We start from the raw sequence: 26,232 nt of genomic DNA on the forward strand, positions 1-26,232 counted from the left end.
TCAATTTTTCATATGCTACTATCAGAATTTTTCTATCTAACCATTCTTTCAGTATTATATCATTAATGGATGGTATTAAAATTTACTTATGTCTATTTAATTAGACGATTAAAATCTGCTGTTCAGAATATGAATGGATACTATTCATCTAAAATATTTTTTAATAAATTATTCTTTTTATCATATAATCAATGATATGGTTTTATAATCGCACGCAATGGACTGGATAAAAAACTAGTTGGCTAATAAAAGAACCGCCGTGATGGATTATAAGCCAGAGCTAATGATTCATCTAATAGCTTTTGGGCACTGAATTCGTGACATTAGGCTGACCTGAAGGAGCACCAAGGGAGGTATATTCTAAGACAGTAACCAAAATATTGTAGCTGGTGACATCTGAAATGACATAATTTAATGTAATTCCACAAGGCCTCTAAAAGAGTGCAACAGTTCGTATTTAGACATCTAGGTAGCATCTCAGGCAACGTTGCTGAACAAATATTAGGAAATTCGTATATTAAGGGACTTTTGGGCACTGTTGTTGTTTTTCCGTCTTTGTTTCCTTACGAATTACTTAAATATCGCCTGGGGATTGCTACCGAAAATAGCATTTGCAAACAACCTTCTATTATTCCCTACTTTTATTTTCTTTTTCTTTTTCTTTTTTTTGTAAGCAATAGATTTTTGCTTTCTAACGATTTTATAAATAAATGAATAAAAAAAATATAAGGATTTTCTCAAACATTGTTCAGTCTAACTCATTTTTTCTCCTTTGTATTTTTGAAAAAAAATAGAAAATAAGAGCAAACACCAAACAAGCCCTAAAATGTTACGTTTTGCTCTCTCTCTCTCTCTCTGTGTGAACCGCACGCATTTCGCATACCTTAGCTCTACTTCCTTTCAAAAATAAAACAAAATAATCTTAACTGGATCTAATGCATCGAATCTAAAAAATTTCCAGCCAAATGTGTTGCACTTGATTGACAAAACATCGAAAACATTTTTCTCCACTTTGGTTGCAGAAAAGATATATAATTCCCATAAGCTAAAGATACGTAATTAATAACCATCATCTCAAATTTCATGTCGGCCACGCTCCTGCCCTGAAGTTAACTTGAGAACTGGTTTGAGCAAGTTCTCAAAATATCACGGATCAAAATTTGATCCATAAAACCTAAACTGGTATAGATGAATGAAGCTTGGACGTTAAGATACAACTAATACCCAACTTGCAAGACAGCATACAAAGTGTAATGGGGACTGCTATACAATTTGCTTCTCGTTTCACATACATTTGAAGCAACCAGGTATTTTGCTGAAAAATAAGTGGGATAATTGACATTAATTAATTACAGACCAGGTACAATTGATCTGCTTTTTTAATCTACCTCAGGCATAGTGATACCAAGAACTGGGAGAAGAGAATAAATTCACTTACAATCACTGCAGGTGAATGGATGCCAAAAAATGGGACTATATCCACCTGCAACCATTTTTCAACTGCTGATCCGACCACTGCACCCACAACAAGGCCCCCCACAGTAATTATTGTCGCTTTTCCTGTGAAAGAAAGCACATACAATTCATTTACATATCAGGAGAAAAAAAAAAATCAAGCATAGAGCAACTTCAAAAAAACATGTACCGTAATGATACGATCTTTTTCTCTCAGAGAGAGAGAGAGAGAGAGAGAGAGAGAGAGAGAGAGTAATGATATAGTCATGGTCACATTCATGTTTTTGATTAGGAGAAAACGGCAGGCAGCAAGCAGTAAGCCTTTGACAGGCTTGGGACCAATTACGCTTCCCTCAATCTTAGGTATTGACTGGAGATATCCAAATCAAGCACCATCAGCATTTGTCATTATGGAAAAACAACGATCTGTCGATATACTTAGCAGCCTAACCCAGAACGAAGTCAATATGGTTTAAAACATTTTAAGTGAACAAGTAGAAAATATCAAAAAAGTTTACTTCTTGCAGTTACCTTATACCAGAACTGCCTTTGAAATATTTATTTAATGCCATAATTACCCGAAGTTTAGATTACTCTAGATCATGATATATCTATACACAGATAAATACATGCATGCATGCATGCAAGAATAGACGTGCATACATGCATACGTATATGTAGGTATGTTTGAGTATGTGTATGTATAACTATATACCAGGATTTTCCCGAGGATTAACAGAAGTCATGAAAAGAATTAGCAGTCTAACCCAGAACAAAATCAACATGGTTTGAAACATTTTAAGTGAACTAGTAGAAAATATCAAAAAAATTTACATCTTGTAGTTACCTTGTACCACAACTTCCTTTGAAATATTTATTTAATGCCATTATTACCAGAAGTTTAGATTACTCTATATCATGATATATCTATATAAACATATACATGCATGTATGCATGCATGCATGAATGCATACATGCATACATATATGTAGGTATGTTTGAATATGTGTATATATAACTATATACCCAGGATTTTCCTGAAGATGAACAGAAGTCATGAAAAGAATTAGGAAAATCTAGAAATAACTGAGGTTCTGGCTATTAGTCGAAATTAATGGAAAATCAGGATACTTAATCCAATGGAAACAATTGTGTAAAACTTGCTGTCATGGTTCGCTTCAACCAATGACATTAACATTGGTTCACCACTGTGAACTATAATAAATTTGTTATACTCATAAAGATCTCAAGTAAGTATTTTGTTTACTGAACTAGACCAAATTTCATCCCACTGTTGTTGATGTCAATTAATTATCTTGAGCACAAAAATTTCAAGAACATAGTGCTCAATGATACGTTTCTCTTTTATGAGGCACTGAAATAGTGGATCAAATATAAACTGCTTAATAGCTGCATGAACAATTTCGCATACTGGTATAACTCTGAACGTTTTGCATGCGGCTGATCTGTTTTATAGTACAGTAGTTAATTCATGTTAATCTTGAAGCATAATATCCACATATTTCCAATGTTAAGTTGTGAACACATATATACAAATTTATATATTATTTAGCTGAAATAAATAGGAAACACATTAACCGCCAAGCTCCTTACCTAGGCTAATGCTCTTCTTGCTCAAAAAGTACAATGAAGCTCCAAAGCTGGTAGCCAAAATGATCCCAGGAACATCAGCCCCAGTGTATGTCCCAGCTGAAGATGTGGAGGTACCACTAACAAACGTGAAAGCCATCAAGGCTCCATAAACCCCAGCCTGTACACCGAAATTGCCAGTAGATGGAGATTCAACTGAAACAGAAACATTCTTGACTGTTTTCTGTAGCCATTTTGGCATTGCACGTGTTCCTGCACTCCTAACAGGTTTAACATCAGCATAACGGATGCTACTATTTACAACTTTCCCGGCCCTGCGTTGTGATAAACTCTGCATAAGCAACATGTCATATGCAGCCTCAACCTGAAACAGAAAAATTAACATGGTTTCAGATATGACAACATAAGAAAAACTGGTGTAAGGAAGCCATGGAATACAATTCTAAAGAAATTTTAAACTATATACCACCAATCTTTATCTAAAGTAAAATGCTTTCCAAATATGGTACCAAGGAAAAGCTTCAAGGCCAAATGTTAGGAGGGGATTGGTTCATTGCACCAGGGACCTGCTGTGTTTACATCCCAAACTGCACCCATCCCCTATTGTCATGTGGCACCTCAGTTATGAAACATCTTTTCTTTGGTATCACATTTAGGCCCCCTAGCATTACTCTTATCCATAATAAGATATATGGTGTTGGCTTTGCAGATCAATATATAATCCATCAAAGTTTAAGCACTCTTAAAGACATGCTTAACCTAACATCAAGCCTCTGAGATGGCACGAGATTCCTAGCCAGTATATGGGGCACGAAGGGGCTTGCGTGAAACCTGAAGGGCCATTTTGGGCAATCCAGTAGGATTAGCTCAATTTCTTGCTGGATTCATTATCAATATATGGTCCATCAAAGTTTGAGTACTCTTAATGACATGCTCAACCTAACATCAAGCCTCTGAAATGGCATGAGATTCCTAGCCTAAGTAATTATAGGGCACAAAGGGGCTTCCATGAAACCTGAAAGGCCTGTTTGGGTAATCCAGTAGGATTGGGCTTAATTTCTTGCTGGATTTGTGGATTGGGCATCCCATTTGAACATAGCTCATAGCAACCCAACACCTTCCCCCCTCCCTCCCCCTGGCCCGAATCTTGTGAGAAGGGAAAAAAACTCTCCATGGGTCTTGTTTTCTTCTAGCGGACCAACAGGCCCACAGGTTAGGATATAGGCTAGGACTTCGGCAGACCCGTAGAAGATGCGGGCTGGGTGGGCCCATTGGCCCAGGTCCTACAAGATATTCCTGCAAGAATATCCAAACAGGCCCTAAATGGGAAGGAAGCCAACCATATTAGTTATACCATTCGGCTTCACATAGTCAAGGAATAATGGTCGAAGGTTCCTCTAGACTTTAGTTGAGTCTAGACAAAGAGGTAAGAAAGTTTAAAAATGGCAAACCTCATTCATCTCAATAAAGGATGAACAGCAAACCAAAACGTTAAATAAAAAGATAGCCAACTTCTCGAAAAATATTTATCAATCAAAAATAATCAATGATGTTCAGGATTTATATTGGTACAAATGCCAAGTTTTACCTTGGTGCAAGCATAAATGGTACAAAAGACAACATACAGCTATTCAAGGAAAAATGAAAAGGAACTAAATAGAAAGGAACAAAGAAAACAATCAAAATAATGAACTTTGTATTTCCCACTATTATGCTCCAAAAAAGACAAAAACTGGAAAACAAATAGTCTTTTCTTTACCCATCTCCTTCCCCGCTGATTTTGGATTTCAAAACCTATAATATGTGACAAATAGAAGGCTGTGCCACAAGTATGCCTAAATATCATATATGAAAATTTTGTGAACTTATCTGATTATCACTTAAAAATCAAACATAAAATTTGGAGAAAAATGACCAAAATTCAAAGAGTTCTCAGATGGCAGTCATTTAAACAGTTTAATATCATTCAATGAACATGACATAAACATCAACATCAAGAAGCATAAGTTCTCTCCCCAAAGTTTTCCAAAGATACTTGAGCTTGAATGAAATAAAAGAGGAACTGCCATAAATTACAAGAGCACATAAGAGAATGTACTGAGCATAGATTCCAAGTATGCTTTGCATTCTATGAATTGCAGAATATATATCTCCATGGCAATAATGCCAGCTTTATGTCATGTAAGGGTGCGTTTGGTTACGCTTTTTGATTTTTGATTTTTAAAAGTACTTTTTATTTTTTTTGATTTTTGCTATTGAGTAAAAGCAAAAAAGTAAAAAGTATGTTTGGTAACTACGTTGCCATAAAGCAAAAAATAAGGTTTGGAGATGGCTGGTGAAGAGCTTGACAAGGAAGAAGGGTTCAAGAAGGGAGGGAGAAGGGGGTGGAGAGGTGAAAAGCTCGATGAAGGAGAAGAATTCGGGCTCTTTACTTTTTGGTTTGGCATTTTAGATGTGTGGAAGCAAAAAAAACAGAAAAGCAAGTTTTGAAAAGCAAAAAATTTTTCCTTTGCATGTAAAGCAATTATTTTGATTATTTTGATTTTTGCTTTTTGCTTTTCATGGTGTTACCAAACATTGCTTTTTGATTTTTGCTTTTTAAAAATCAAAAAGCAAAAAAAGTACTTTTTCAATGGCTAACCAAACGCACTCTAAATATTTATACAGATCATTACTCATCGAAAGATTTTGAGTATTAGCACACATTCCTACATTTTTAGGAATAACATGCTAGAAGAGCTCCCTTGGTTTCATGTCAGGATATTCTGAGCAATTCCCGACCAATGCTTCTGTTTCTCATCTATGCTGCTGGATATGTAGGTGACATGGTACTTGGAACTTGACAAGCAAGGTTATAAAGGCTGTTGGACCAGATCCATTTTATCTCGTTGCGAGGGGCTATGTCACCCCAACACAAATTTAACACATGCTAGTGAGATACATAAAAATACAATACAAGATATTTCTAATATCCCTGCTGAAGTAAAATATGATCAAACAAAGAATTTTCTGAAATAGATAATGAAAGCAGATTGTCATATAATAATCTGCTAGCTGCTGAGTACTGCAATGAAGTGATAGAGTAGGTGGATACAGTGTTAGAGTGTGTTAGATAATGTTACAATCAAATTTAATATGCCTTGTTGCATTATTAAAAATAATGTAAATCATACTCTATTTATCTCAGTATAAAGGAGTAGTCGTGATTTGACACCCATGTCGGAGATAAGGTGGCAAAGCTTATACAACTTCCAAATTGATGCAATTAAAGATGTACATTCTGTTTCAGAAGTACCCATGGGAAGAAAAAAAGCAGGGACAAGGTCATTCATCTGAAAATAGCACACCAGATACTTCTTTGGAGGCCTGATGGTTGAAGTATCAGTACTGAAAATAAACAATGAGTACCAAATGCTTATTCCAATGAGACAGCATCCTATGAAGGAACAATAATTGTGATAACTATTGATGCATTCTTTATTAAAGCGATGTGTTGGACATGCTCCAACCATCACAAGGAGCTTATTGTAAACATATAAACAATGCTAATATAGCATTAAGGCGAAGTGAGGACTACCTATAATATGAAAAGATCACCAAGAAGAGGAGTCTACCATGAATACAGAAATGGTGATTTACACACATATGGTAGTAGGCTTTTTAATTGAAGCTATAACCTAGGTAATATGGGATGGGAAACTAAAAGGATTGCATCAAATGGAACGGCAGCAAAAATCCAAATAAGAAGAGGAAGGCTTGGAAGAGGTGAAGGAGCAACAAGGGTGAGAGATAAGAAGAGAGGCTTGGAAGAGGTGAAGGAGAGGCAAGGGTGGGAGAAGATAAGAGAAACACTCTTGGGGGGTGTTTGGTAATAGGATAATCATCCCAAGATCAAAAGTGATGTAGACGGAGGTGATGATGAGATCACCATATTTAGTTGCACCATGATGATTCTATGTGGCAGTGATCTCAAAGCACCCTCACTCTTCAAGCCACTACCCAACTCAATGATGGGATATCCATCCTTGAGGTCAAATATCTAAGATCACCTCAGTAGTGATCCTGAACTGAAATTTGGGGGCAAAAAGACCCCTTAATCCAGCAAAAAAAATTCGTATATTAATATACTATTAATATAGTATATCAATATTACATACATTATATTATATTATATTTGAAATTACATGTATTGTATTTATGATATATGCTATATTATAATATATTATTAATTATATTATTGCGATATTATTATTCAATAAAAATTTTAAAATTGATATAGAAATATATTATTGTACTTTATGTTTATATAATAAAATTATTTTATATATGACTTCTATTTATCTTTGTTACTGATAAAGGCTCGGCCTGTCATGTAAGGTATTGTCCACTCTGGCTCACGAGTCTCATGGTTTTGCCCTTTAAAAGGCGCCTTATGTGGGAAGAATTTTTTTTCTTATAAGCGCGAGTTCTCCTTGACTCACAATCGATGTGGGACTATTGGTGCCCTCCACATTATTAGAACCACAACGCTCACGTAGGAAAGATTTTTTTCTCCTTGTAAGCGCGAGTTCCCCTTAACTCACAATCGATGTGAGACTATTGGTGCCCTCCAACACTGTTATGGTTCTAATAATGTAGAGAGCACCAATAGTCCTACATCGGTTGTGAGTCAAGGGAGACTCACGCTTATAAAGAGAAAAATCTTTCTCACGTGAGGCATTTTTTAGAGGACAAAACCGTGAGGCTCATGGGCTAAAGCGGACAATACCTCACATGACGGACCGATCTCTTATCCACAACAATAATGCACCAGATAGGGATCGAGGTCCGCATCGGTTCCCTGGAGCTGAGGTCTGCCTCGGCTGACTGTGGGGCTCCTTGGACTGTATACATTGGAGTCTCCCTTGATTAGGGGGCTCTGTTATGGTTCCAATAATGTGGAGGGCACCAATAGTCTCACATCGGTTGTGAGTCAAGGGGAACTCATTCTTATAAAGAGAAAAAAAATCATTCCCACGTAAGACATCTTTTAAAGAGAAAAACCGCGAGGCCCATGGGCTAGAGAAGATAATACCTCACATGACGGGCCAAACCCTTGTCCACAACAACCTTATTTTCCTAATCAAGATAAATACTACTATTAAATAATAGTATGTTATAAGTATAAAAAAATTAATTCTATAATAACAATTGATATACTTTTACAAGATTAATAATTTATAGGATTAATAAACATATTTTTATGGAATATATTAATAAATATATAAATCTTTTATCATAATATATATTATATGATTAATATATATTTTTATAGAATACATCAGGGGTTCTGGTATTATAATTCGGCGATCTTGGATTCCCATTAAATACTAAACAGGATGCTTATGGATATCAAGAATCTTTAATTATTACAACATAGCATACCAAACACAGTGATCTTAGATCATCAAGGATCAAGTTACCTCGAGATAAAGATAACCGGTAGGGGTGGCATTTGGATAGGATTGGATTAGTTATGGGTCAGGTTCAATGCGAATCGAATCAAAAATTCATTAATCCAAACCCAACTAGTTTATTAAATAGATAAAAAAATTCATATCCGAATCCAACTTTTTTATTAAACAAGTAACCCAACTCGACCAATAAAACCCATTTATTACATAGGTCAAATCAAGTTAAATGGGTTAAATGAGTTAAATAGATTAAGCGAATCAGATTAAACAGGTCAAGAATAGGTAAAACATATTTTAAACAAATTCAACAGGTTGAATAGGTCAGATTATGACTCTACCCATTATTAAATAGGTCAAATGAATTAAACAGGTCAAAGGTCTAAACCTAAATCTAATCCATTTAATAAATAGACCTAGACAAGATTGATCCATTTATGATCCAAATCCATTTATCTCAAATCCAAACCCACTTAAAGTGGGTCATTCATGGATGGGGTCATAAATTGCCACCATTAATCACTAGTGATCTAAGATCACCTTAGTGATCCTATTTGGGTTAGCAAATTGCCATCTTAAGAATAGATAAAGCACGAGACATGATAAAATATCTAGAATAGAAATTTGAGAAAATAAAGTTAAAAAAAAAATCAGATACCTTAATATATGAAGACCGAACAAAGTGGTTGCAACAATTACTATTCCTTGTACTAGAAGGTATAACCTATGGGAAAACTCCTAATAGCTTAAGAGGAGATTTTGCAACGCAATGATTTGAAGTGTCAATATGCAATGTCATAAATCTAAACAATTTACAATCAACCAAAATTGAATTGCTTTGCACAGATCAAAAGTACAAGAGGGTGAACCTTGGCACAATAGTAAGGTTGATCCATTGTAACATGGAGGTCGTAGATTTAAAATAGGGAACAACCTCTCTGCACGTAGGTAAGGCTGCGTATATTTGACCGTCCCAAACCCTGCAGTAGTGGGAGCCTCATGCACTAGCCTGCCCTTTTTTTTTAGCACAGATTAAAAGCACATTTGTCAACAGAGGGGATAAAGAACAGCTAAATAGAGCAGAATGAAGGAAAGGATTGATGTAGCCAACTTAACTAGTTTGGGATTAAGGCTCCGTTGAGTTGAGTTAAGTGGGGGATAAAGAACATACTAAGTCACCCAAAGGGGTGCCCATTTGAAAGAGTAATAGAACAAAGAAACTATTAGGGCATGCACAAAGCAAGGTTCAAGTACAAGATTCGGGGAGTATGGTTAATGAAGTAACTAAAGCTGGCACTGGATTTAACTCAAGATAGAGAGGACACATAAAGGAAGATGGCTAGACTTCACAAACCAAAATTAAAAAATATCAATTTCTATGAATAATGCACTAGTGCTTCAAGATAAACGTCCTAATCAAGAGTTCCATAAAAGATCATCATTTCATAAATCTTAGGATAGACTTATTACAAAAATTTAAGGCCTTAATAAGGAGGCTAATACAGGTTCAACTCATAGTGGTAAAGTTCCAACAAATGCATCAAACACCAGAAATATATGTAAGTAGGCCCCCAATTCCCAAATTCATTAATAGCACTAACAATAAGAATAGCCATCCAAGGAAGGGGAGCATGACATTGGATATTGATGCACAAGACACTCATTAGTAGAAAGTGAGGAATATTTGTAGCAAAATAGCAGGTAGTAAAGATTTCTTAGTAGAAGGTGGTTTGATTTTGTATAATGTAATGCATAATGAAAAATATAAGGAGAAAGACATTACTTTCTTCATAAAAAGGGGACACATAAACTATCTCGTAGTTACATTGCACTAAATACTTCAAATATTGGAATCTTAATAGATAGTCATGATTAAGCAAAGAACATATTATTTAAAATGTTGGATAAGGGCAAGGTAAGCCAGCTGCTCTAGATATGATGAGTTTAGATCTTCTCCGGCTCATCTCTGAATTGGGAAAGCCTGGTTTAATTCATGCTCCATTGGCATATCACATGATAGTGGTTGAAAGGCAAAAACCAAAAGTATGGTCCAGCATAAGATATGGCACTACAATAAAAGAGCATTTTTTGGACTCAGTTTTTCATCACTGTCAATGCCAAAATTTAGGCCTTTATTTGTAAGATTTTGTTTAGCTATGGAGCATATATACCATACCAAGGATAGCATTATGTATCCATGAATTCCATAGAAGACGTGCATGATTAATATATATATCCAAAGTTCCATCTTCACCAGCGTTCATTTAATCACCACTGACAAAAGATCTTTTCTTTCCCCTCATATCACCATCAATTTCACCTCATAATCACCATTCACCACTATCTTTTTTATTTTTCAAATACCACAAATCAACTAATATGAGAGATTCTCAAGGTGAAGTATACACTGAAGAAACCTAACAGGCTCATAGGCACATCACTCTTCAATATCATGCTACTACCTCCATGGCTTTACCTCAAAGCTTTCAGATCCAGTATTTTCACTTGAGCAGGGGCAGCAATAAAAGTCAATGACAGACATCCTTTGTAGCACTTATGTTATTGGCATAGCTTATGAATTTCTATACTTTGGCATGTGAAGCCTATGGTAGCATTACTAATTTCTAACAGAGAACAACAAAACATAAAATCTTACAAATATATCTTCTGGTAAAGATGCAACCATTATAAACTTAACAAAAAAGATTCCAACCACATAATGAGTTGAGAAAGCCCGTCACTATCTAATCTTAGTTTGAGTTAGCAAATTTCTTGACCTAATCTAGTACTGAAATTAAAATTTCTGGCATCATTAGCCTTTGTAGCTTGATATTATATTTCTGAATTATATACAAATACAAGAAACGCTACAACCATTCATTCAATCATCTATGTTTTGTCCAAGTATAAGAATATTTTCAAGCCCTAGGATTGATCCTTCTTTTCTAAAAAAATTAACTTGGATATGTATTAATTAATTATCCTCCATAGAACCTAATCTGTTATGTCAATTCACTGTGCAATTAAATATTGTTGCAAATCGGCTGGGTCAATCCATGACTCAAATTGGTCATGAATTGGTTAAGCTCAACCAGGCCCCAATTTTTGGACTGAGGGTGGTCATCTACATCAGAAAGATAGCTCATTTAAGAAAAAGGATAGGGCTTGGGTTGTACATTTTCCTACCTAAACTAAACCCTTCTTCTCCTTTGGATCTGTCCTCATCCCTCTTCTATAATATGCCTATTTCATTGCATGGGTGATTTATTTCATTCTGTTAATGAACTTTGATGATCGTCCATTTTCTGGAAAAAAAAAAAAAAAAAGATTATCATAGGCCTTTGGGTAGTGTTTGGTGGGGGGTAAAGCAGGGATAAGGTTTAGAAATAAGAATGAAAGGAGCAAAGGCACATGCAATGATGGATCAAGTATAGATATAGACTTTGAACAAAGTTAAAGGTTCAAATTGTTCACTCTACTATACAAAAAAGGATGGATAAAGTTTTTGCCACTTTGGAGCCTGCACAGATAGATGAAGTTAAGGAACCAGCATCCAAAAATGCTAAGCAACATGAATCTGGAAAGCACAAGTAGAAAAGAAGACCTGCTTTACATTGCAGGAGATCAAAATAAATAAGAATTGCAGCACTCGATCATGTAATTGCAAGCAAGATGGAAGAGCATACAGATGCTTCAGTTAATAAGTTTGCTTACTCATAAATTGGTCCCACACTAGCAACTACAAGTATCCTAAGCATAAGAAGAGGAACAAAGTGAGATAGTGAAACAGAAAATGAAACTTGCCTAACAGAAGTCAAATTTGCAAAATGCTACGAAACATAGATATTAATTTCAGAGAGTCAAGAAAGAGAGAGAAATTTGAATAACCAAACCCTGCAACTAGATGGGTAATTAAGGCCCATCCATGGCAAGGATCTTGGAAGGCTAAATTTTTGAAGTGCATTAATGACATCAGATAGTAATGCATGTCTAATAACAGGAGATTGAGCCTCTCATCTTTTTGGAACCACCTTGAACTCTACTGTATTCATCTTAAGGTTCTTACACATACTTTCTCAATCCTGAAGCTCATAATCTACAATTTGCAGATTTTTCCAGGTCAACATCATTTTCTTCACTTTATTATGTTGTCTCAAATTCAACCATTGTTTTTATTTTTTTCTTTCTTTTTTTTTTTTTTTGGTGCAAAGATTGGATCACATACCAGGGGCATGCCAACCTAACGCTCACATGATATATCCATATGATGTCATTCTACACAAGCGCTTGGCATGCAGAGGCACAACAGCAAGGCTCTGGATGCCAATAGTACCATGCAGTGCCACATGCCAGTAAAGCACTAGCATGGTACATACTGCGACATGTCGTGCATTGTTGTGCAGATTGGCACTTAGATATATGGTTTTGGGACTTCTTATTTTCGTTTACATGGAATCTTTTTTTAAACACAGTTACTGTAATAATCACTGAACTTCCAGGAAACAAGATCTTGCCATCTTAGTTTTTTGAATCAGAGGTGTTTGAGAGTATACTCAAGTGCCAAAACAAAAAGCTTGCGGAAAAGGGGTAAACAAGTGCTTTGGATGTATCAATATAGGTAGAAGTTTCAAATTTATTTTAAACTATTTCATAACAAAGAGATGCATGATATAGGAATTTACAAAATTTTTTTGATAGTAAATGCTACATCAACAATTGAACTAAGACAGATTTTAATAAAAATCGATCTGCCAATGAAGATGGAATAATTTAAGATGAAATGGCAGCAATATGAAGCAAGCACCAAAGCCGGTGCGAATTCCACAAACCATGCAACATCGTAGGCAGAACATTCAGTCAAATAAGCTCCCTTAGCAACATAACAGGACACCTTAACATCAGTCAATGGTTCAGATAATTTTATTATCTTCCAATGATGACATATCTTTGGCAAAGAAGAGTAACTCATTATCTTTTGAAGAGATAAAATCTACACAACTATTCATATTTACTTTCTTCCAGACATATCTTCCAGTTGTTCTCTATACTTCACTTGATTGTCTGCCTTGTTGCACCAAATGGAGAAGATCAAATTGCTACAATGATCAAAACAAGCCATAGGACAACAAAAATAGCAAACAAGAATTCATAGCAAGAGTACCATGGCATTCATGGAAATATTGGCAAAAGAGATTCAAAAAAAGAAAAATTATAGAGACACCCCTCCAAGTTCGGGCTATTTACACTAAGATACAAAAAGTCTAAAGAGTATCAATTAGCCACCAAAACTTCAAATTCGTTGCAATGTGACTTAGCCGTCTATCTCCATTACAAAATGTTATCACGTAAGGATCACTGGATAACTTTTATAAAATCCCAAAATTGCCCTTCCCACTAACTTAGCAAAGGGCTCTTCTTCCAGGATGAAATGAAGAGGAGGAGAGTTATGTGGATGGAGTACTTTGAATTATGTGGATGGAACACTTTGAGATCTATGCAAACAAATGAATGACAACAGATGGATGCTTTGAGATCCATGCAAGCAAATGAATGATAGAGAATGGAGATCTATGCAAGGAGATAGATGATAAAGAATGGAGTTCTTTGAGATATGTGCAACAAATGGATAGCAAAGGATGAAGCGCTTTAAGATCCATGCAAGTGAATGGATGATAGAGGATAGAGGCCTTGATATCTATACAGATAAACAAATGATAGAGGATAAAGCCTTTGAGATCTGTGCATGTGGATGGAAAACAAAGGATGGAGTGCTTTGAGATCTGTGCAAGTGAATGGATAACAGACGATAAAGCAATTTGAGATCTATGCAGGTGGATGAGTGATAGAGGATGGAATGTTTTGAGATCTGTGCAAACAGATGAACAACAAAATGGAGTTTTTTGAGATTTATGCATGTGGATGAATGATAAAGGACCAAGCACTTTGAAATATATGCAGGTGGATAGATGATAGAGGATGGAGCTCCTTAAGAACTATGTAAGTGGATAAATGACAAATGACATTGTGCTTTGAGATTTGTGCAAGTGGATGGATGACAATAGATGGAGTGCTTTGAAATCTATGCAGGTGGATGGATGATAGATTTGGTTTGAGATTTATGCAAGCAAATGGATGATAGAGGATGGAGTGCTTTGAAATCACGTAAAAGGTACGATCCAACATCTCAAAATTAAAGATATTTTTATCTTTTTTCTCACTCCATTAACAATGTCAAGACCCAGATAGATGGTTGGGCCATAATGCAACAAAAATAAAGTTTTGGTGGCTAACTGAAACATTTTAAATTTTGGGGGTCTAAATGTAAATGGCTCAAACTTAGAGGGGTGTCTCGATTATATTCCCAAAAAAGGGATGTACGTGGTGCCAATTCAACATCAAGTTCTTGAGGTCTTGGCATTTAGCATTCAGAGTTTGGTAACTAAGAGCACATCTTGCTAAAACCATGCAATTGTAAAGCTGAAGAACCAGTATGTCAGGAGTAGGACTTCTCCTGAGTTGAGAGCTAATGCAAGAGTAGATCCAAGCATTGAAGCAAGAAAGTAGGCTCTCAAATAAATTTGAGGTACTAATATGACTTAGAAGTGGAAATTCTCGTGAGATTTCAAAGCCAATGTGCCACCCAATTTAGAAGATTCTAGCTACTAAAAAACGGACTTCTAAGGCAAAATAAACATCCTCAACTTACACAAGCAATTCAAAATCAAGTTATTTTAATTAAACTCCGGAACTAGAATGTGACTCTTGCAAAGAGATGTCTAAAAACAAGAAAATATAGCATGACAACATCAAGCTTCTGAGAAAGACCATACATGGTTGCAGCATTTATAAATGTAGTAACTACACCAACTGAACAAAGATTGATCAATGGAAATAGTTATTTAAGTTTTTGAAGAAAAAAATTTCATGCATTGACTATAATCATGTCATAATTCTGCCTTGAGGAACTTCAAAAGTTTTAGTTATGAAACGATCATGCTTACTTTCACATCTTTTGCATATTGACCCTTGGACTTTAGTTACATAAGCATATAGTACTTAACACTCTGCCTGCCAGTTGGTATTCTAAATTTCTTGGCACACTCCTCCAAGACCTCTCTTACCAATGTTATCTTGATCAAGATCTCAGCACCATGATAATTGATGTCCAGCTGAGAGCTAGTCACAAAATGTTTTTGAAATTTGATATATCATACCTTGATCTATAAAGCCAACCCCATTTAATAAAATAATGCCTGTCAGTTCAGACTATGACCGAGTGCAATAACAACAATAACCAAACTGCCAGCAAAATGAAAAGGTTCAACAAAAAATATTGGTTTCTCCAAACTAATAAAAATCTTCTTTAAATGCATCTTCTAAATGAAATTCACTGAGCTAGTGCTGGTGATAACAAAAATCCATCGAATACCTTATGGAGTGATATATAGTAATTGCCCCATAGATCCAATATCTATCTATATGAAGGAGAAATCATGTAAGGGGATTCTTATTTGTACAAATGGCACTTCAAACTTGGAACGAGCATGAAGAAATTAACAATACTTTTTTATCTTTCGAGTTGTTCTGTCGGATCGATCGCTCAAGATCTCTGGTCCTCACCCTGACCCGATGAAAAAAAATTGATCACTCTTTATAGATTTGTTGAGAATGATTCTGATCTAGTGCACGGCCTATTAGAAGTAGGAAGCGCTCAGGTGGGATCCTTACAAACCAAAAAAGGTTGCACTCTATAAACTCGAAAAAAGGTCATTATTTTAAGCAAAACAAAATTTAGCATCATCTTTTTTCATATATTTTCCTACCAAGATGCATGCATGGTTAGTAGGCAAGGACAGCATGGAGCATGCAATCTAAACAGAATTAGAGTATTTGTAAAACAAGAAATGACTCATCTACTAACAGCATAAGCAGCCTCAAAAGATCAAACATTAAAGAAAGGTGGCTCTTGCAATGGTACATGTGTCACGAGATTTCACATGGTCTATCTCTTTAAAAACCTGCCATCTAGTCTGTTTGTTGAGGACAAGCTGTGAGGAGTACGGAACTACAATTGCAAGATGATAGGGCATATAGAAAAAAAGGAAGGAAAAAGATAAGCTGAGCATAAGGTTGTGCATAATGTGGTTCTTTGACAAAGATTTGTCACAATGACATTTTTTCCCAAAGAAATTTTATCTAATAAACTTTTAGTTTTCTTTCCTTCCACAAATTGAATGATCCATTTAGCACACATTTTAACTAACTATATTAGCAACCAATGCACCCAACCCTCCCCTCTTACCATGCATGCATCCACTTCTACGGCAAACACATGATTCTCCAACCTCCTTTCTCGCACACACTCCTCATGCATAGATACATCTCCATCCTCTTCTCTTCCCCCAAGTGCATTGAACATGTAAATTTCTGGTATCGCATTGTTAGAAGGTTAAATTAAATAACAAGGCAATATGCAGATCGTTAGAAGGCTACAAGATAGTTATACATTCAATCCATCACTAAGGTTATGTGATGTATCATTAAAGTAACATCCACTCTAAATTCTATTTAATGAAGCATCATCGTCCTTAAGAATTACATACAAGGCCTAGACATAAATTACTTCAACCCACTTGGAAGAATAATTAGAAGAACATTGATGGCAGTGGGGAAACCATAAAACAATTAGGTAATACCAAAAGAGATGTTCCTTTTCTCACTAGAAAGGTATGGATAATTGACCACATCAAAAACATCTTGTGGAAGGGCATGCCAGAAATTAGGATTTTATTCTTAATTGTACACGTTCTTTTTCATGTCTCCTCTCTCTTATTGATATGCGTTAAGTGGGTCAGCTCACCTTTAGTTGACTCTTAACATACTGGTGTGAATTGTGTTGCATTAAGTCCTAATGAGAAAAGAAAATTGACTATGTACAGGAGTTGGTAAAGCATTGTTATGCAAGAACTTTAGATGACTAAAATGTTGGTAGAAGAAAGGGTATTTTGGGCTGAAGGAAGAAATGCTTTATGAAAGCATTTATTTACCTTCATCAAGATATCATGCATTTTCTTTGCACCAGATTCAATTATAGTTGATGTTGGTATCATTAAAAACACCTCAAACTTTTCCTTCTGATTTGATTAAAGAAGTTCAGAGACCTCATGATTGGTTATTCTGTGTTGCATTTGTTAATGTTATATTTCCATCAGTCTATTTATTGTATGTGGATTAACATATATGGTAGGAAGGATACCATTGAACAGAACATAATTCAAGATGACAAGAAATGGACTGGCATGATCTATAGATTTGAAGTTTGATTTTACCAATTCCTACATTGGAAGGAAAAGATGAATGAATCTGATTTCATAAAAAAAGAGTTGCTGTCACCATAATGTTAAGGATAGAAGAATTTCTACGATGATATATGACAAGTCTGAAGAGAATAAAGTTCGGTTATGTGTACAACTTCAGTAAAAACTGGAAAGTCCAGATTTATTGCAAGATGCCTATAATTTTATTGAATAAGAAAGTGATATTTAAATTATTTTACATTGTTCAAAAAAAGATTCAAAGAAATAAAATGATGTCAAAATGAAACTTTAAAGATTGAAATATGTTGAATGGAATCATGCATGCATATTCAGAATAAAATTGCATTACTTCTGTTCTATTTGGTGAAGCCCCAATTTGACTTCTGGGATATTTTTTCCTGCATGTCCAGATTATCATTCTACCTTCTTGATCAAGTAAGCATAGCTTTTCATGCACTAGTTACCACTGCATACTATGTGGAGATTATTGCTCTTCTGACAATATATTGTAGAGTATTATTCTGATTTCTAACATAAAACACCAGCATGATGCAAGTGCCAGTTACCACCATGAACAGGTGAACAACAAAGTTGCAGGTTGTAAACAGCGCAATGAAGATCATGCCTGTAAAGAACATGGGTCTGCTTACATAACTGGTCGAGAACTTCTCATCACAGTTGCAGCAGAATACCTTTATTTTCTAATATAACATGCTTCAATTGTATGAGTTGACAAATTGATACTCTACATTGACAAATATTAACAGGTAGGATTTTCCCTTTTTACTGCTTGCACACCATGTTGTGTGTGAACACTTGAACATCAGGACAGATATTGTCCTTAATTCCAAATTGAAACCAACGAAAAAGGAGAAAAAACATTATATTATTTTATCTGGCAACCTTTCTGATTGGTGATGCTCGTACATTGTAGTAAGTATTTGGCATGATTTTATGAGCAGCATGATGTCTTCAAAGTTTGCTTGGCTCAAATTGTACAAGCTTAACCTCCCAAAGTACAACCCAGAAGATCAGAATCCCCGGTATTTTCTATGCATTGCTATCTGTATATGGATTCATTTTCATTATAGAAAGTTGCTGAGAAGACTATTTATTTTTGAAGATTGGATGAACATGAATTATTCTGTTTTGTATACACAAGAAATGGGATCTTCCCTATTTAAGCATGATAATTCACTTTTCATGTACCTATCTGAATGACTTCCAGTGCTGAAGTTCATCAACCCTCTTCCTATTTAATCATCATCTGTTTGGTCTGCTATCATGAATTACTAAATATCATTTACAGATTTAGATAGTATATTAATCCATCAGCTGCCTGATATTGGCTTTGATAATAAGAAACGCGCATGTTCATTTTTTAAAATAGAGTTATAGATAGAGAGATAGAGAGAGAAAGAGAGAGAGAGAGAGATATTTCATTAAACAAGGGTCAACAAAAAGAGAGAAGAAAAGACATGCATAACACATGTTACTAATCTTTGCAACAATATTAGTAGTGTCTCCTCCTGAGCAACTAAGACTGGATGATCTTATAAACCTTAAAAATATCCCAATCATCGGCACATAAATTTCAAGTTTTCACAGCAATGTTCTAAGCCAAAGATTCCCAAATTCCCGGCTTTTTGGCACTAATAAAGAAGAGATTCAAAACTTCTTTTACCCGGTAAGTATTAACATAACTAATCTCCTAAAAATTATCCTTCTTTTGGACCCAACAACCGAAACATAGACCATAGGTTCATTCCAAAAGAATCCTGAAGCCAAAGGGTTCAGAAAACATAGAATGCTTTGCATTCCATCGTCATATATCATCAATTTATCACCAAGATTACTCTTTTTCTGAACGCACGAGCATCAAGAATAAGAATACCCATCAGCGAAACTAAAATTAGGCAAAATATATACACCAAAAAGAACTCAGGTTAAAGAAGAGACTAGATGAAGGAAGGATAGACCTGGGCGACGGCCTCTTGGTCGTCCTTGCAGGAGGCGAGGACGGCGTTCTTGGCGCGGAGGATGTCGTCGAAGGAGGCGCTCTCGGAGACGCCAAGGAGCTTGAGGGCGCTCTCAAAGGACATCTCGAACGGGGCCGAGGAGTCGTCTGCCCGAGATCCGGCCGCCGGCGGGGGCGGTGCGGTGGGGGGGCGGCGGAGGAGGGGGAGGGCCGTCGCAGGGCCCCACCACCACCTCCTCGGCCGCGACCCGAGGCGGTGGGGCGCGTGCCGGGCGGAGATGGCGGCGGCAGGCGGCATCGTGGGGTTCTTGTGGAGGATGGAGCCGTTGAGCGAGAGAGCCGCTGCCATTCTTTTCCTCCTCTTCGTTCCTCTCTCCCTCTCTCTTAACTGATTTTTTAACTGATTTTTTTTGTGCTGTGGGAATAAGCGCTGGAAGGAAGTGACATGACATCGTCGTATCATCTCCATCATTTAAAGTCATCATCACCATTATCTTGACACAGTTGACACACATACACAGTATATATATATATATATATATATATATATATATATATATATATATATATATGATTTGTCTACGTATATATTTTTTCCTATCCTATTGAGTTTTCTTATTATTTTTAAATTTTAATTTATAAAATTATTTTTTTCAATTATATTATTTACATCTCTCTCATTAAATTTAACTGGAGGAGTCTGTGATTGGTGTCTTTTACAAAAATTTTTATTCCCTTTGGGGGCAGATGAACTCTTTCAATGATTCTCCCCTTATCCTTCTGTCAGGACATCATGATTTTTGTGCCTAAATTTCTAAGAGCCTTACAGTCTTTAGTTTCTTTGCCAGGAGTGGTTAACATATTTATATCTCTCTGCTTATTATCTATTTTGAATCTATCAAAAATAATTTTTGATTGAATTTATAAATACATAATAGTGTGGTTGGATTTCACCTCTTTAGATTTTATGTAGATTTTAAATTTTTTTTTTTTGATTTGTTGGGTATAAAATACCCACAGCCGAAGTTCTCAACAGAATCAACGATTCCGCCCACGATGCCGACCTCAAAGGAAGACTCCGCCCGGACTCCTACGGGAGCCAGACTTCGTTCTCGACTCCAACGGCTGCAGACAGACTTCGTCCGGACTCCTACGGGAGCCGGCCTCCGCCGACAACTTCGACCTCAAGTAGACTCCGTCCGGACTCCTACGGGAGCCGGGCTCCGTCCTCAACGTCAACTGCTGGTAAGCCCCGTCCGGACTCCTACGGGAGCCGGACTTCGCCTTTAACTTTAATTGCAGGAAGACTCCGCTCGGACTCCTACGAGAGCCAGGCTTCGTCCTCGACTCCAACGGCTGCAGACAGACTTCGTCCGGACTCCTACGGGAGCCGGCCTCCGCCGACAACTTCGACCTCAAGTAGACTCCGCCCGGACTCCTACGGGAGCCGGGCTCCGTCCTCAACGTCAACTGCTGGTAAGCCCCGTCCGGACTCCTACGGGAGCCGGACTTCGCCTTTAACTTTAATTGTAGGAAGACTCCGCCCGGACTCCTATGGGAGCCGGGCTTCGTCCTCGACTCCAACGGCTGCAGACAGACTTCGTCCGGACTCCTGCGGGAGCCGGCCTCCGCCGACAACTTCGACCTCAAGTAGACTCCGCCCGGACTCCTACGGGAGCCGGGCTCCATCCTCAACGTCAACTGCTAGTAAGCCCCGTCCGGACTCCTACGGGAGCCGGACTTCGCCTTTAACTTTAATTGCAGGAAGACTCCGTCCGGACTCCTACGAGAGCCGGGCTTCGTCCTCGACTCCAACGGCTGCAGACAGACTTCGTCCGGACTCCTACGGGAGCCGGCCTCCGCCGACAACTTCGACCTCAAGTAGACTCCGCCCGGACTCCTACGGGAGCCGGGCTCCGTCCTCAACGTCAACTGCTGGTAAGCCCTGTCCGGACTCCTACGGGAGCCGGACTTCGCCTTTAACTTTAATTGCAGGAAGACTCTGCCCGGACTCCTACGAGAGCCGGGCTTCGTCCTCGACTCCAACGGCTACGAGCAGACTTCGTCCGGACTCCTACGGGAGTTGGACTCCGCATCTGATTTTGATTGCAGGGGATTCTGTCCGGACTCCTACGGGAGCCGGGTTTCGCCCGCAACTTCAGCTCCGAGAGGGCTCCGCCTGGACTCCCACGGAAGCCGGGCCCCATCCACGACCCCAACCGCAAGGAGGACTCCGCCCGGACCCCTACAGAGGCCGGACTCCGACCGCTGCCGAACTTCAGCCGATGGATCTGCGCCCCCTGGCAGGTCACAATAACAACCATGATCCTGCTCCACTTCCTGCGGCGGATTCCGCGCAGCTCCATCACCCCTGACAGGCCGCAGTAACGGTCGCAGCCCTGCTCCACTTCCTACAACAAATTCCGCGCAGCTCCACTACTCCATGGCAGGCCGCAATAACGGCCACGATCCTGCTCCACTTCCTGCGACGGATACCGGACGATTCTCCCATCCGCTGGCAAGTCACGACAACGGACGCTGCTCCACTCCTCGCAACTGATTCCACATGGCGAGCTACGGCGATAGCCACGATTCCGCTCCACTACCCTCCGCAATAAATTCCTCCTGACTATGGGCGGCCCACTACCAGACGGTTACAAACGTCGCCATCAATCCATTACCTCCTCCGCCTATAAAAAGGGGGACCCAGATACGTTATTCTCTAAGCTCATTTTTTATCTCAAAACTCTGCTAAATTCTCCGTTCGAGCACTCCATTCTTGTTGAGGCAGAGAACTGACTTGAGCGTCGGAGGGTCTTGCCAGAGCAACCCCACCTCCGGTTTAGACTTCCTTTGCAGGTCCCGATGGCGACCGCGACTTCCTCGACTCCAGCTTCTCCGACGCAAGCGGATTTTTGCACCAACATGATTTATTTCATCCAACATAAAATTCTTTCCTAAGAAAATCTTTAGGAGTAGGTTGGAGACATATTTGGTGATTTTATTCAGGCTGGTTCTTGATAGGTAGTTTTAGAATATTGGATCTAGGATCTACTTGGACCAAATTAACATTTATTGAACAACTTTGCCTTGATGGAGCAACAGAAGGAGTTGAAGAAATAGTTGGAGAATCAAATCTACAACTATTAGTTCTCTCAATTTTTATCTGATTGAATCAAATTGAAATATCACCTTTTTATGTTGTCGTGATTGTTTCAAGTTGGCTCTGCTTTTGCCTAATAGCTTGATCTTTTGAGAAGCCAGTCCTCAGGAAGTGGAACTTGATCCCAGTTTAATGTTCTGGGAATGAATACATTTTCTTTGCTTGGGTCAGTTTGGAAATAATCCGTTTGACCCAGAAATCTTTTGTTCATGGCTCCTATGTGATTGAGGGTATTGACAAACAGCATATTGAGATTTTGGAGTTTGATTTCTAACTCTAAGGCTTTGAGAATATTTTTGTCTTTAATTTTAACAGTGAGGTCTATGTTACACTTGCAATAGACTAGACCATCAAAAAGATTTGATTCTATCATTCTTAGGATTGAGTCATAGTATTCTATAAACCTATCGTCCTTGAGGCACATTATAATTGCACTAGTGATGCCTTTATAGAATAAGGGTTTGACAGCTATTTGGACCAAGCTTAGGTGGAAGAATTCATATTTGTTTCAGATATTTAAAATTAATTCCTGATATATATATATATATATATATATATATATATATATATATATATATATATATATATATATATATATATATATATATATGTGTGTGTGTGTGTGTGTGTGTGTGTGTCTATATCTGCATATGTATGTATCTATATCTGTATATGTATGTGTTGGGTATAAAATACCCACAGCCGAAGTCCTCAGCAGAATTGGCTCCTACGGGAGCCGGGCTTCGTTCTCGACTCCAACGGCTGCAGACAGACTTCGTCCGGACTCCTACGGGAGCCGGACTCCGCCGACAACTTCGACCTCAAGTAGACTCCACCCGGACTCCTACGGGAGCCGGGCTCCGTCCTCAACGTCAACTGCTGGTAAGCCCCGTCCGGACTCCTACGGGAGCCGGACTTCGCCTTTAACCTTAATTGCAGGAAGACTCCGCCCGGACTCCTACGGGAGCCGGCCTTTGTTCTCGACTCCAATGGCTGCAGACAGACTTCGTCCAGACTCCTACGGGAGCCGGACTCCGCCGACAACATCGACCTCAAGTAGACTCCGCCCAGACTCCTACGGGAGCCGGGCTCCGTCCTCAACGTCAACTGCTGGTAAGCCCCGTCCGGACTCCTACGGGAGCCGGACTTCGCCTTTAACCTTAATTGCAGGAAGACTCCGCCCGGACTCCTACGGGAGCCGGACTTCGTTCTCGACTCCAATGGCTGCAGACAGACTTCGTCCGGACTCCTACGGGAGCCGGACTCCGCCGACAACTTCGACCTCAAGTAGACTCCGCTCGGACTCCTACGGGAGCCGGGCTCCGTCCTCAACGTCAACTGCTGGTAAGCCCCGTCCGGACTCCTACGGGAGCTGGACTTCACCTTTAACCTTAATTGCAGGAAGACTCCGCCCGGACTCCTACGGGAGCCGGGCTTCGTCCTCGACTCCAACGGCTGCAGACAGACTTCGTCCGGACTCCTACGGGAGCCGGACTCCGTCGATAACTTCGACCTCAAGTAGACTCCGCCCGGACTCCTACGGGAGCCGGGCTCCGTCCTCAACGTCAACTGCTGGTAAGCCCCGTCCGGACTCCTACGGGAGCCGGACTTCGTCTTTAACCTTAATTGCAGGAAGACTCCGCCCGGACTCCTACGGGAGCCGGGCTTCATCCTCGACTCCAACAGCTGCAGACAGACTTCGTCCGGACTCCTACGGGAGTCGGACTCCGCCGACAACTTCAACCTCAAGTAGACTCCGCCCGGACTCCTACGGGAGCCGGGCTCAGTCCTCAACGTCAACTGCTGGTAAGCCCCGTCCGAACTCCTACGGGAGCCGGACTTCGCCTTTAACTTTAATTGCAGGAAGACTCCGCCCGGACTCTTACAAGAGCCAGGCTTCATCCTCGACTCCAACGGCTACGAGCAGACTTCGTCCGGACTCCTACGGGAGCCGGACTCCGCATCTGATTTTGATTGCAGGGGATTCCGCCCGAACTCCTACGGGAGCCGGGTTCCGCCCGCAACTTCAGCTCCGAGAGGGCTCCGCTCGGACTCCCACGGAAGCCGGGCTCCATCCACGACCCCAACCGCAAGGAGGACTCCACCCGGACCCCTACAGAGGCCGGACTCCGACCGTTGCCGAACTTCAGCCGATGGATCTGTGCCGCCTGGCAGGTCACAATAACAACCATGATCCTACTCCACTTCCCGCGGTGGATTCCGCGCAGCTCCATCACCCCTGACAGGCCGCAGTAACGGTCGCAGCCCTGCTCCACTTCCTACAACGGATTCCGCGCAGCTCCACTACTCCATGGCAGGCCGCAATAACGGCCACGATCCTGCTCCACTTCTTGCGATGGATACCGGGCGATCCTCCCATCCGCTGGCAAGTCACGACAACGGACGCTGCTCCACTCCTCGCAACTGATTCCACGTGGCGAGCTACGGCGATAGCTACGATTCCGCTCCACTACCCTCCGCAATAAATTTCTCCTGACTATGGGCGGCCTACTACCAGACGGTTACAAACATCGCCATCAATCCGTTACCTCCTCCATCTATAAAAAGGGGGACCCAGATACGTTATTCTCTAAGCTCATTTCTTATCTCAAAATTCTGCTAAATTCTTCGTTCGAGCACTCCATTCTTGTTGAGGCAGAGAACTGACTTGAGCGTCGGAGGGTCTTGCCGGAGTAACCCCACCTCCGATTTAGACTTCCTTTGCAGGTCCGGCGGCGACCGCGACTTCCCCGACTCCAGCTTCTCCGGCGCAAGCAGATTTTTGCACCAACAGGATTGGCGCTAGAAGGAGGGCTTGAACCTTCGCAATACCCTTGTTCTTAAAGGAGCGCTCAACGGATCCACTTCCGACCATCCTTTCCGGCACCCACTCCTCCTTCCCTCATCTGATGTCTCCTCGCGAAGCCTTTGCACAATCACCTCCAGCTATGGTCGCCGATGAGGAGTGGCCGGGTGACCGACCTCTGTCGGATTCCGTCAATGCCGTCTCGGGGGAATCCCAACGGGAGGCAACCAACATACCAGCTGCATCCCCTAAGCGGCGAAAAGTTGAAGAATCCATAACCTTCACCGAAGAAGACGCCCAGGGAGTCCAATTCCCTCATAACGATGCGGTCGTAGTTTCCTTGAATATAATAAATTACGACGTCCGTCGCATTCTCATCGACAACGGAAGTTCGGCCGATATCTTGTTCTACGACGCCTTTTCAAGAATGTCCACTCTTGACGGTCATCTA

At 39.5% G+C, this 26,232-nt stretch overlaps 1 protein-coding gene across 2 annotated transcripts; it reads right to left on the reverse strand.

Moving 5' to 3' along the window:
- Nucleotides 1–1,199: 1,199 nt before the first annotated feature.
- On the reverse strand, nt 1,200–20,246 carry LOC105042552 (protein CHAPERONE-LIKE PROTEIN OF POR1, chloroplastic). Of its 2 annotated transcripts, none has more exons than XM_010919820.4 (3): nt 19,814–20,245; nt 3,071–3,431; nt 1,200–1,560 (listed from the first exon to the last, which is right to left on the reverse strand). In XM_010919820.4, exons 1-3 carry the CDS (start codon nt 20,159–20,161, stop codon nt 1,385–1,387), a joined length of 885 nt encoding a protein of 294 aa, XP_010918122.2. In that variant the 5' UTR covers nt 20,162–20,245; the 3' UTR covers nt 1,200–1,384. The 2 variants fall into 2 exon arrangements, with proteins under 2 accessions (XP_010918122.2, XP_073112933.1); XM_073256832.1 differs by lacking the exon at nt 1,200–1,560 and adding an exon at nt 1,668–1,825 and having other exon boundaries at nt 19,814–20,246.
- Between the last annotated feature and the right edge of the window lie 5,986 nt (nt 20,247–26,232).

Source organism: Elaeis guineensis, chromosome 4, assembly GCF_000442705.2.
Source record: "Elaeis guineensis isolate ETL-2024a chromosome 4, EG11, whole genome shotgun sequence".
NCBI classification, from domain to species: domain Eukaryota; kingdom Viridiplantae; phylum Streptophyta; class Magnoliopsida; order Arecales; family Arecaceae; genus Elaeis; species Elaeis guineensis.